General features: G+C 43.2%; 1 protein-coding gene across 1 annotated transcript; it reads left to right on the top strand.

Moving 5' to 3' along the window:
- Positions 1 to 5,562: 5,562 nt before the first annotated feature.
- On the top strand, positions 5,563 to 10,099 carry LOC109486878 (phosphatidylserine synthase 2-like). Its single transcript, XM_019790784.1, has 11 exons — positions 5,563 to 5,780; positions 6,088 to 6,183; positions 6,454 to 6,536; positions 6,709 to 6,776; positions 7,054 to 7,188; positions 7,377 to 7,427; positions 7,970 to 8,083; positions 8,315 to 8,392; positions 8,609 to 8,728; positions 9,251 to 9,396; positions 9,875 to 10,099. The coding sequence occupies exons 1-11, from the start codon at positions 5,563 to 5,565 to the stop codon at positions 10,059 to 10,061; spliced, it is 1,296 nt and encodes a 431-aa protein (XP_019646343.1). The 3' UTR covers positions 10,062 to 10,099.
- The last annotated feature ends 3,376 nt before the right edge of the window (positions 10,100 to 13,475 follow it).

The following is a 13,475-nucleotide window of genomic DNA, read 5'->3' on the forward strand; positions in this document are numbered from 1 at the left end:
AGGGTTTCATAGTGATATCTATGTACTAATTGAATACGTCCTATCTTAATTTGTGCAAGGTTAATGAATTTTCGGGGATAAAATGTTCCTCTAATATGGCCATTGACAAACAACGAATGCAAAATCTTTCACAGATGTTGTTTATGTTATAGAATTTGAGACAAGCACACTGCGTGGAGAAAAGAATGTGCTCCTCAGCGAAGCCGTGACCCGTGCACATGAGAGTGAGTTCAGGCATGACCGGGACACTACAGTAGGGCGGACGGGTGACTTGTTGTCTCTCCTGCATTTGGCATTAAGGTATGTTGTCTCACTCCACTACAATCCGTGACAAGACATCTATCATGACATTAAGCCTCTGTAGCAGGCTTATAGAAGTGGGGGTTTGGTGGTCTTCGGCTGTTTTCTGATTAGCGCAGTCACAAAAAATGGGGGTAATTCAACCAGGCCAGCTATGTTGTTTGTATGCAATCAGAAAATAGCACATAAAAGCTCCCAAAGACCCTGAAGACCCCCCCCCCCAAACCCCCAGTTTTTGGCATGCTGTGGATGCTATCATGACTTAGCTAAACTGTGGGGTCGTGTGGCGTAACGTACGACAGAGCATTCGGCTCTGAATCAGAAGGTCCTGGGTTCGAATCCTGCCATGTCACCAACGTTGTGCCCTTGGAAAAGGCACTCTACACGACTTTCCTCACTTCGCTCAGGTGTTAAGGAGTATACCAGAATGATCATTATCATAATATTAATAATGGGTAATTAAGCCATTTAAGAAAAAAACAAAACAAAAACTGGTACTGACAGAGCCATGCACACCTTCCAGACGTTTCAACAGATAATTCCAGCTCTAAATCCTAATCCTAAATCCAGCAGTAGCATTATAATTTCCCCTTTACAAAGAGAAATGCCCTCCCACCCCGACGCCTTTGTGGAAGCCGCGCAGGTGAACCTAGAGTCCCGGGTTCGAAACCAACCTAGCCTGACCGTTATATTATTTGGTGCAACGTCGTGCAGCCACGTAAACAAAACCAACGACAGCTAGATTAAGAATCTACGTTAACATACAGCTATTTCTAGATGCATACGCTCTAGAAGTGTCCCGTGACAGCTAGCTACAAAATTTATGTTTCGTGTCATAATATTTTACGGAGGCGGACTCGAAGAGGACAACATTACACAGTAAAACATGGCGGCGCACTGGGAGCTCGGGCACAAAAAGGAGGCTCGAAACCAGACGTTTTTCTGCAAAACGGTACAGAACCGAGCTTACCTGAGGTGGGAGGAAGAACTAGAAGGGTGAAGCAAGCTGCTAGGGTAGCTGGCAGTCGCTGGTTTAGCCACATCAGGCCATTTCGGCCCATCTTGCATGGGTCAGACGACGAAGCGACAACATGTACACAACATCTCGCACTGGGCCCCGTGCGCATGTGCCACACGTCATTCATAAATAATAGATACCCGGGGTGAATGAAGGAGCGGGAGAGTGAATGGGGGTGGCAGCTTTGCCCGGGAAAACCTGATTATAACGATGATTCCCACAATAGAAAAAAAGGTAAATATATATAAGACTGCTTTTTTATTATATACCCGAAAAAGTAGCGAAACTCGTGATTAGCCTCACTCAATTATAAGACAGTAACTAGCCCTTCCGTTGAGTATTATTAGTATTTTTATTAGGTTTTATTCCATATTAGGTCTTATTCAATATTTTTTGTACGTTGCCATACATTGTACCATTTGCAATTATTGTACAATAAAGTTCTATCTACAACGCAAAACAAAATACAGCACCTTACAACACAGTGTTGAACACACTGTCAGTGACCATGAAAGGAACGGGAGAGTGAATGGGGGTTGGCAGTTGTGCTCTAGCTGTGCCCGGGAAAAACTGATTATAACAGTATAATGTATACAACGCATTACACAATACAACACCTTACAATTGCAACGCCACACAACATACAACATAGGCTTGAAACACAATATACAGCTAAAATGAAGGAACGGGAGAGTGAATGGGGGTTGGCATCTGTGCCCGGGAAAACCTGATCAGTACAAAAGTATTAAGTATACAACCAAGGAGGTTAAAAAAGAACCTTCTTGATACAGCACATTACACACAATACAACACCTAGTAGGGTTGCAACACAATACACTGCATGAAGGAACGGAACAGTGAATGGGGGTTGGCAGTTGTGCTCTAGTGTTCCCGGGAAAAACTGATTATAAGGTCTGATATTTATAACAGTATGATGTATACAACACATTACAGAATACAACACCTCACAATACACTATACAGTATTGCAACACAACACAGTTCAGTGATCACTCAAGAACATTATATCTGTGTACAATGTCCTTGCTTGACTACATTTCTCAACCGCAGTACGACAGTATTAAAACGAACGGAGAGAGTGAATAGGGGTGGCAGCTGTGGCCGGGAAAACCTGATTATAACAGTATAACGTTACAACGAAACATAATATAAAACACCATACAGCTGCGCTCTACGTAACACAATTCAGTTACATGTACAACACAACATAACAATGAAGGAAGAACTGTCTAAGAAGAGGAGGTAGCAGTTGTGTGGAGAAACTTATTCAAGTTATTGTACGGATACAATATTCTACATTGTTGAAAACACATTATACATCAAAACATAACAGAATACAGCGCAAGTTGTAACTACATTTGTATTTTGTACCTCGGAACTTAAAAAAAAACACAATAGCACACCATAGCATAGAGTCATCACACTGTGACAGTAACTGTTAGTTGATTAAAAGGCAGGGTTGACCTAATTTTCAGATGTTCATAATTAAAGCTCTCTCGCCACAAATGGGTCATTATTCGCCCCATTAAACACGGGTGGGCGGCTGGTCATAAACACTTATAGGTCATTATGTAGTTGTACAGAAATGGTATACCGCATAGACATTTTAATACATGTCAGCGCTAACCGTCTATGTAGAAACAATGGGATGTGCAGTGCAAATGTGTAATGTCTTCTTGCGTGTCTTAACTGAACTGACAGATATATACAGCTGCCTTGTGTAGAAACATCAGGCTCTGTGCAATATCTTGTTGCCGGCTACAACAGTGAGCTGATAGCGGAGTCTGTCCCCTTGATTCACATACTATATGAAAGGTAGACGTGCTTCTATGTTCAATATAAATCATCTTCCTACACTTTATTTAAGCGGTCATGAACGTCTGTTTGATAGGAAACAGACCCACTGGATTCCAACATCACAAACAAGAGTGGAGGCTTTTCGGTTGCATTATGTCGTTAAACCCTCATCAGGGTCAAAATAGAGTATGTGCGTGTGCGCGTGATCGTTTGTGTGCGTGCGTGCGTTCGTATGTGTGTGTGTACGTGCAAGGGTACAAGGACTAGTAACTGCATCGACCACTTCGTAAACAGGCTCGCTGGCTTTTGACTCAGCCAGTATGACAGGGTGATTGGAGAATCGGCCTTCATTCTTGATTCTTAGAAGGACAATTATCGAACATCGTTAGTCAGACTTCAGTAAAGATCACCGAAGGTCGCCCTGTAATTGCACCGTTTCCCGCCATTTCGTGAGTCACCCCTGACCTTTTGTGTTGTGTTGACGTCATGACGCAAACCGCTTGCTCCTAATGAATTCGAATGAATGGATGCTCATTCATTGTAAAAATGAGCAACGGTATGTAGTCCACAACAACATGGCGCCGATTTTAGAGGTAGTCGTACTAGACTGACTAGTATTGCAAAGGCAAGCTACAATTTTTACGGATTCTGAACATTGAAAAAAGTGTGTTGTCTTGTGAAATGTCATGATTGAGCACTTGTTCAGTATATAAATGTATTTGTGGGTATGTATACTGCTTTGGATTCAACCAAATCAAAAACAATCCATTGCTTTATTGTTAAATAGAAAAAGAAATGTTGAAAAGAATGACATGACATAAATAAGGAAACGTTTTTAATTAAGAAAGGACCGATTTCCATAGTGCTAAAAGACATTCACACTAACACTGTCCCTCTCCTTGGTGCTGAAAGACCTTCACACTCATCCAAAGACCGTATTTAACGCTAAACATACAACTGAATTCACGCCGCCGCCATTGATAAGTTTAATATCCGGACGCGGGGCAATATTTGCATCAAACCGCTCCGTGGAACGACCTTCAGGTTAACCCCCGGTATTCCATCTCCATGGCAACGGCGGAAGGCCCGGGGAGGGGGACACTGCGCGCGCTGACGTCATACATCCGGGAGGGTGAGATAACGCTATAGTTCCGGCCGGATGTGCCGGGAGGGTCGGAGTGTTTAAAGCACCTGCAGATGATGTGTGTGTGTTTATGTGTCCCAAATGGTACCGGCAGATATCGCTTTTTCTAGTTGTCGTAATAGTTGGCAATAAATCTATCGCGACATAGGTATCATTTCTTGTTTAACAGGGTTTATGATGTCAAATTTGAAAATTTAGGAACCTTGTTATTTTGGCCCGCCTTTTTTTTCACCCTATCTTATTAGATTTGGAGTCTGCGGTTCATGTCATCCATGTACTAAGTACTTGCTGTAGCCTTACAACAGCAAGTCGCAAGACACGTAAATAAAAATTCATTCATTCATTCATTCATACAACACCTGCATGTACCTGGCCTGTGTGTTTATGTGTCCTAAATATCACCGGCAGATACCGCGTTTATAAATGGATCCAGGCAGGCTTTTAGAAATATGAGGCAAAGCAAAATAATATCTTTCAGAAAAAAAGCGCGAAATTCAAACATAACCTTGAGAATGCTGCGCAGAACGCATGCGCATAGTTTCAGGTGGTTCGACCGGTTATTGTTTATAGGTCAACAGTTCTTTTTGACGTCGTCCAAAATGTTTCTAAAAGTTAAAAGTATGAGTATAAGCACATAAGTTGGCAGTTTATGTACGATTTTTGCCAAGTGAAGAATACAGAGGTGAGTTTTGCTTTAATTTTCACCTGCGTTTTCCAATAAACTGCTGCAACATGTGGCAAAAGAAATTCCGTCGTCTGCTTCGTAAATGCCCCCCTCCCCCATATGCATTGAAATTTATCGTCTAATCATCACCGATTTCATGCAAATAAAATTATAAATTTTACAATATAGCAACATACAAGAACCTCTCTAATATTTCATGAATTGTAGATTTTAGTCAAACATTACAAACACGATCACATGCACGAACAGGAATGTTGTTTAGCACATATATGAAGCATTATTTACATGACACGTCGAGATCTGGAATACGCACTCCAGTGTTTAAGGCTGGCAAATTTACTTCAACTGTCAAACACATTAAAAGATAAAGCACGTTGCTTTAGGTGCTATAGGTGCTTCACTTCCTCCATTAGCAGGGATACAGGTACAAACAGACAAGTATGTAGCTAGTCTTCTTGGAGTTTTGTACAATACGACGTAACGTATATATTTACATTTTAAAACTTAACCAAATGTGCAACACGTTGCGGTGCAAACGATAAACAGAACAGCCACACAAATTGATTTTTTAATCTTAGCCCCACAGGTCCCAGTAGAAATGGGCGAAGCGTCTAACTCCGCGGAAGTCCACCGTACCGGTGTGTGCGATCCGTCGGGGGAGGAGAGAGACGGCCCCCGCCGAGGTGAGAGCAACGGCCCGCTGATCATGACTTCAGATGACCACGTCATGCTACCGTTCGAATTCTTACTGAAGAAGAAACTGGAATGGAGTCAGGACAATGTGGAATATGGAAAAGGAAATACCTCGTCTTTTCGGTAAGGTTCTTTTAGAAAAACATTGCCTGAACTAACACATTGCCTGCGATATAATATAAAAACATTTAATGGTTTCATAAATTTTCAATCCCAAACAAACTGAAGCTTCTGCGCGCAGTAGAAAGGGTATTTTATGACTTTTTGATCCGACATGTTTTTGTCTATATTATTGTAAGTGGGCATGATATGATACACACATTCTAAAATCTCCACCTGTTCTCATGAAGATTTGGTATAGAGTAGAATTCAATTGCAAGAAGTTGTACAAAATGCTTCTATAATACACACCAGTGTGTTTGTTCCTCAGAAGAAGCTGGGTCCCTGCAGTGCTGGCGTGTGTTCTTATCTACTTCGCACTGTTTGTCGAAACGTCGTCAGCGACTGACAGTCTCGTTGCCAAAAGGTAATTTTTCTTCATTCTCGATTGCTTGTTCGGCCTTACATAGTTCAGGTTCATATGTCTTATAAGGGTCATAAAGCTCCATCATACCGACTCTAAGAGGTCTTTTGTGTTCGTACGGTCACGTGTCCCGGTGACTGGTCATTCTAACCTGATGAAGGAAACTCAGTACGGAAATTCGTAGCGGCCTGTTTGTTGTGTTAAAATTAAGTTACATTAACTCTGTACACACAAGCATTTGGTTTCGTAGGTACATTTTATTTGGTTTCGTAGGTACATTGCAATTTTTGTGACGGTCTTTCTGGTCTCCGCTGTACCCTTCGCTCCCGATGGACCATTCAAGTGGCCGCATCCGGGTAAGACGAGCTATTCCCTTTTCTGTTCATTGATACGTAAATGATCTATGTTTATGTCTGTTTTAATTGATTATCGTCTGGATTTCGCGGGTGTTGAGATAAGTGCTTCAGAATACAAATCTACAGGAATGGTGATATAATGAATTTAGTTTGTTTTCTTTCATTCTTGCAGTTTTTTGGAGACTATTATTCTGTCTTTCCGTCCTGTACCAGATTGGACTAACCTTACTGTTATTCCAGGTAAATGTTTGTCTATTTATAAGTTGCAAATATATTTCTAGGTGTGTGAGAATAGGAATAAATCAGAAAAAAAGGAAACTGGTCAGCTTGTGTCTATATTTGTCAACCTGTCCAGTTAAGTCATACTTATATGGATAGAGAAATTATACCACTGTCATATTCAAAGTCATGATTTTTTTAAATATTTCAGTTGCCATATAGCAACCAAATACCTGTCTGGCAAATTTCTAACAACTTTTCTGTTCGTAATCAGAGTTTTTTTCTCGTTATTCCACAGACAGTGGACCAGAGCAGGCAGTCGTTGAAGTACCTGGATGTATCGCTAGGGGTGCCGCTGTCCAGAAAGTCGTACGGCGAAAATTGCACGTTTTGGGACCCCGAACATCCGGAGAGAGTATTGAAAAAGCTTTGGGTAAACTAGTAAAAACATTTGTCAATGTTACTAATGCTGTACTGTATATCTTTCTTTGTATCATTGCATTCTCAAGCGTATACAACATTCTTTTCAATATTTGACTAGGCCCAAACAGTTCAAAACCCATTTTATAGTGATTTCTACCGATACAGATGAACACACTAATATTTCAATTCTTTTTGTAGGCTGAATGTGACATATACTGGGCTTCGCACACCCTGGGGTTTTATTTTAATGTGAGTATCGATAATTATTGAAATCTCTTGAAGTTAGCTAAAATGGCCCATACAATCAATAGTCAAATTGCAATGCTTCCGTCGTGCGTTGTATGACGGACATACATTGTACGATATGGTATTGACAGCTTCAGTACATGTATTTAGTGATTATTAATTAGGGCCTGGAGACATTTTTGCAGAATGGTGAGTCTCAGCTATTCTTGAGACAAGCTTGGTGGCACTAAAGTGACGCACGTAGTAACCTTATCTTAGACCTTAGGTCCTCCTGTGCCTACAGGCCCATTGGGCCGGCAGCAAGCTTCCATCTGGGTCTAAGGCTGGTGCCTCTTCGGCCTCTTCCCAGCAGCTATGTTTGCCCTTTTGAGGTCCTCTTGGAAGGTGTTCTTTGGCCGACCTCTCTTCCTTCTGCCCCCTGATGGCACCCAGGTCATGGCCGTCTTTGAGTGGCGCTGGCTTCATGATAGGCGTAGGATGTGGCCTGCCAGTTGCATCCTCTTGCCTGTTATTACGTGGTAAAGGGTTTCTTTATGTCCTCCCAGGCGTTGGCCCTCCGTGACTACTGGCTTGCCCATGTGCTGAGTGTGATGTTTGAGTTGGTGGAGTACAGTCTGGAGCACCACATTCCCGAGTTTCAGGAGTGCTGGTGGGACCACGTGAGTAACGAGGGATTAATTAGGGGAGAAAATGGGCAATTTAGGGTACGTAAAAACATTTTACGTTAAAAAAAAACTTTTTTACCTTACGTAAAAAAACTGGCAATGGGTATGCCGGTACACTCCCTAATATTGGAGACGATAAATGCCAAAAACGTTAAACTCTCCACCCCAACATTTGATTGACAGGCACTTGCGTGCTCACGGCTGTTTTATACCTTGTTCTCCCAGTGGATTCTGGATGTGGTCCTGTGCAACAGTCTGGGGATCTGGTGTGGTATGAAGACACTGGAGTATCTGAACATGAGGGTGAGTTTAGTCTCCCTTCTTCGTGTACATAGGAAACAGTCTTTGCGGTAACCTTAGGGAATGAATACTGGTCTTTTCATTTTATATTATTCATTGCTTTTTCTGTTTAACCTGGGTAGCCCGGCTCTAACTTTTCTATTCTACGTTAGTTTGGGTCTTCCGCCAATAATAAAAAAATAACAGTTTGCAATTTGAATGTTTTTCTATTCCTTGCAGTTGTACAATTGGCGGAGCCTATGGGACGTTCCGGTCTATCCTAGCAAGAGGACGCAAGTCGATTGGAGCCGTACTTGGCGTTTCAAACGGTGCCTGTGCGTCTTCGCGTTCATCGCAAGTGTAAGTGTTCAGTCACTGTCAGAAATAACCGTCCACCCTTCTCAAACATGGGAACTCCGGATTTACTTCCCATCCGTGGGGAGAGTCAAGTGAGCAAATAGGAGTAAAATGCTTTGACAAAAAAGGCCTAAAAGTTCAGTAAAATAAGGAGTAGAATGCCTTTCCCAAGCGACTGCTTGGGGTTCAAACCCAGAACCTTTACATTTTAGCTCAACAACTCCATTAACCCTTCTACCCCTTAACTGAAGCTAGGAACTCACTGTCACCTGAGTCGAGCAAAGAAATATGTGTAAAATGCCTTTCCCAATGGCACAGCATTGGGGTCTACTAAGGATCCGAACGCTAAGCCAACAAGCCTAACCACAAGTTATCTCCAAGCAGATTCCTTTCGATGGCAAGACAGTATTCATTAGCCAGAGGAGATTGACCGCCAAAACTCCTCTGGCTAATGGATACTGTCTTGCAATCGAAAGAGATCTGGGTTTTTTTAGGTTAACCACGATCACCTTGCAAACTTTCTAGCTACTGATCATGGAGCTGAACGCGTTCTACCTGAAGGCCGTGCTGTGGATTCCCATCTCACACTGGCTGCAGACGGTGCGGTTGGTGCTGTATCTGGTAGGGGGCGCTGTGGTGTCGCGACGAGTCTACCGGTATATGGACGACCCGTGAGTTAAGCTACTAGTATCTTAGATACATCATATCTAATTCAGGGCCTAAAAAAATTATAAAAAAAATAGTTCGGGTCAGAAAATCTGCGTGATATTGAGTGACACATTTTCGTTGTTATTTCATATGTGAAGCGGGACGTCTCTTTATTTCGAGTACCTGGAACCAGCCAATGATAAGAAAAACAACCGTTTTCTGACATCTACATCGTATTTTTGGCTCACAGATATCAGTATGCTACGGGATGGGGATAATTCAACTTTACTACATTATAAGAATGACCAGAAAATTGACCTTGAAAGCCTACTTGTGCTACCATGAGATTACATTGGATAACACCTGGCCGGTACACCTTTACAATGATGATGATATGATGATCCACAACGGTGATAATGAAGATATATCTTTTATTTTGTATGAAGCGCCACGACTTCTTTGTTCACGGCCATATTTCTTTTTTTTCTATTTGCTCAACAGGAACTGTGAGTACCTTGGTTACGAAACGTGGATGGCGTGTCTACTTGTGATCACTGAGATCCTGATCATCGTCAGATCGTCATCTGATCTGCTGCAGATCCCTTTCCCGGATCACGTTCTGCGCTGCTGGATCGCGGGATTCGTCTGCCTGATGGCATGGGCGGTGTGGAGGTTTTTCCTCAGGTAGCTGGAGCTTAATAGGGTAGATAGAGTGCTCGCTTTGTAACCGGGAGGTCGTGAGTTCAAACCCCTGCCGGGTTAGACCAAAGACTTTAAAAATGGTACATACTGCTTTCTCTGCTTAGCACTCAACATCTACGAGAAAGATTATGGGAAGGTCAAACACACAACACTACCAGTGGGCTAGCCCCCTGCTGTAGTGCTTTCACAACTGTATGGCTACAGAAATGGAGATGGGCACCGCCCCTATGCCCTGCACAGAGTGGAACAGGACCTTTAGCTGGAGTAGATAGAGGTGCAGTTTGGGACACAGGATGTCGTTTACTTATCAGATTTGTTCTTTGTAATTTAGTAACATCCCATGTACATGTTACTATTGTTACAATAAAGTTTGATTATTCTTTTGATTGGTTATGCTTGACTAATCGATGCATATATATGTACATCTTGTAGCTAACCCAGTTCTTGATATGTGAGTCCTTTTGCCCCAATACAGTATCCTAACTGGCCTGTGGCCAGACTACCTAATAAAACTATCGCTGGTTGATGTACTTGACGTGTCAGTCGCCCTGTCTCCTATACAGTATCCTTTGCTTTAGCCTCTACCCGGCTTTGGAATTAGCTGGAAAGACTAGAAATCGGTCAGATAGCCAGATACCAACATGCCAGGAGAGTTGGGAGTACATTTGCCACACCGTTAGCGTGTTATCTGTCTATTTGGCCAATTTTCGACACGAATTCCAGCCACTTCCAAAGCCTGCTAGAGGCTACTTCTACTTGACGTGTCAGTCACCCTGCTACACTCACCCCTGCTCGTTCTAGCCGGTACCAGGCTCCGGGAGGCGGCTAGAAATAGTAGAAATTTGTCAATTAGAGAGGTAACATATGCCAGGGGAGTTGGCCTAGAGAGTACGTGAATGAATGAATGGTTTATTTCGATACAAACTACACATCGTACAAAACATACAGTAGCAGCCATTATCAGCTGAAATGATGTATGATTTACATTACATAAACAGTCTACCGCATATGAAAGTATACTCTCTAGCGGCCGAGTAACCCCTGGCACATGTTATTTCTTTATTTGGCCAATTTCTATATCTATATCTACTTTGCAGTCGCCTCCGAAGGCTGGCAGAGGCAATTTATACTTGCTACTTGACGTGTCAGCCACCCTGCTACAATCACCCCCTTGCGTACAGCACAGCAAACAGTACTCTCTCATCACGGACCAGCATATATGTTATAATTTCTACTCTTTGCAGCCGCCTCCCGAAGCCTGGCGGAGGCTACGTTCGCCCCACACTCTCTGATAGGTTCCGCAAACACCGTAGCCTCCACCAGGCCCATCTACGGAACTACGGGTTGTAGAATTCGGCAAAAAAGAGAGTAAAATTGGCCAAGGGAGTCCGGCCACGGGGAGGTACTAGAAGTTTCTTTCCCTCCGCGGCCAGTCAAACCTACAAGGCGGCCAAACTCCCCTGGCAAATATTCTCCAATATATAGCCAGCGTAGTTAGTCTGGTAGAGACTAGGGAGGCGGCTGGAAAGAGTAGAAATCGGCCAAATAGAGAGATAGCATGCCAGGGGAGTTGGTCTGCTGGAGAGAACATTTTGCCGCACAATGTTTTCTCCCCGCAGACAAACTCCCCTGGCATGTTATCTCTCTATTTGGCCGATGTCTACTCGCTCCATCCGCCTCCCGAAGCCTGGTAGAGCCTACCCCGTTCGCAAACACCTTGCGGGCGTCGCGCGATGCAGTGACGGGCAGAAGTCGTAAAAATTCCGGCGTCGGTCGGGAGTCGAACGACTCGGCAAATCTTATCGTGGGGCCAATTACGGTCCTGCCGGTTTATGGCTGGGTAAGGTACACACGGGCATTGGAGCGGCCGCGACTTTTACGGCGCGCGGGTTCGCTTTGAAGTCACCCGGCCATTGTTGTCCCGAGTGGTGCGTTTGTGGTTAAATCTAGGCTCGGTTGTATTTCTTTTTTTCTACCTTCAAACGGACAAAACAGCCTCTGTAGAGCAATAGTAATAGTTTGCCCTACTGTAGTGTTAAAGGTTGAATGTTGAAGGATAGAGCGCAATTTGCCATACGGTAGGAAAAAGTTGCCTCTTGCGTCGCCGAGGAAGACTGGTATGGAGTCCGGATTGGGGTGCAGAGTTCATGATATGTGCATTAACGACTCGCGCTGAAAAGAATTTGCTTCGAGATGACCTCATGTATTCCGCGCTTAGACTAGCCATACTTGCGACGCCAGGAAGAACAGATATGCAACGCGTCCGACGCAAACACGGCACCGTAACGCCGACAACACTTCACGGCGACTTTAACACTCCAAATTCACAAACCACGTCTAGACTACACCTCTTCACCATCCTGTAACCTTACATGTATCCTGACTACTTTCCCTTTGCGAAGAATCTGCTGAACTTTCAACTGCATTAGAGTTTCAGTCCCCGGTATCCTTGGTTTCCTCCGGCTTACGTCGGGTTGACACAGTTAAGCACTTTATAACTGATCTCAATCTTTCCCCGATTTATTCCGCCCGCTCTGTGTGACTTTTTAATGAACATTAATACGGGAGCAAACAAATAGCGCGAATTCAGGTTGATAAATTGCACATCAAGCATTCGCGGGCGGGAGGTTGGTCAGTGGGAGACGGGGCGTTAGTTTGACATTTCCTGCCGGATTTCTTCTTAAAGTGCACACTTGCATAATGAATGAATTTTATTGCATACTCTGCCTAAATGGGCTAAATGAACATGCGACCAAATGTGGTCTATGAAACATTGAGTATTGAAGACAGAAACGCTACATTCTAATGCTAAGTGCTAAAAATCTAACTATCACAACAATACTATATACTACTCTATAATGATGGGAAAGTCTAGTCTCTATAAGACTCCAATTGGTTGCTAAAAATTTATAATTGGCTAGATAGACTGCATGACATACACAAAGAGTTAGCCGGCCATAGGAGCACACTCAAGAACCAACGGCTAACTCCCCTGGTATATCAATATCTTTTTTGCCAATTTCAAATGAAACGTTTTCAGCAACCCATTGTTTTAGTTTGGTAGAGACTAGACTTTCCCATCATCATGCAAATGTCAGCACACTTTAAGGATCCCCGATCAAGTTCGTCATTACAATTTATTAGTCGTAGGAGTGTGAGCAAAACAGTGAACCGAGCATCCTCTCGTCTTACACAGCTGGATTTTGAACGAAACATCCACGACTTTTTTTGCCGTCGATCTATTGCGAACCTATCTATCGTTCTTGGAATGTGTGTACAGGGGGCTATCAGCACATACGAGCTTCCAAACTAGCTATAGAGAATTTCCTGTACTAACTAATCAAACAACTGACTGTTCGCCATCTCATTTGCCTAAAGTCCTTCTCACACATAACCAGCG

Source organism: Branchiostoma belcheri, unplaced genomic scaffold, assembly GCF_001625305.1.
Source record: "Branchiostoma belcheri isolate BF01 breed outbred unplaced genomic scaffold, Haploidv18h27 scaffold84, whole genome shotgun sequence".
Taxonomy (NCBI): domain Eukaryota; kingdom Metazoa; phylum Chordata; class Leptocardii; order Amphioxiformes; family Branchiostomatidae; genus Branchiostoma; species Branchiostoma belcheri.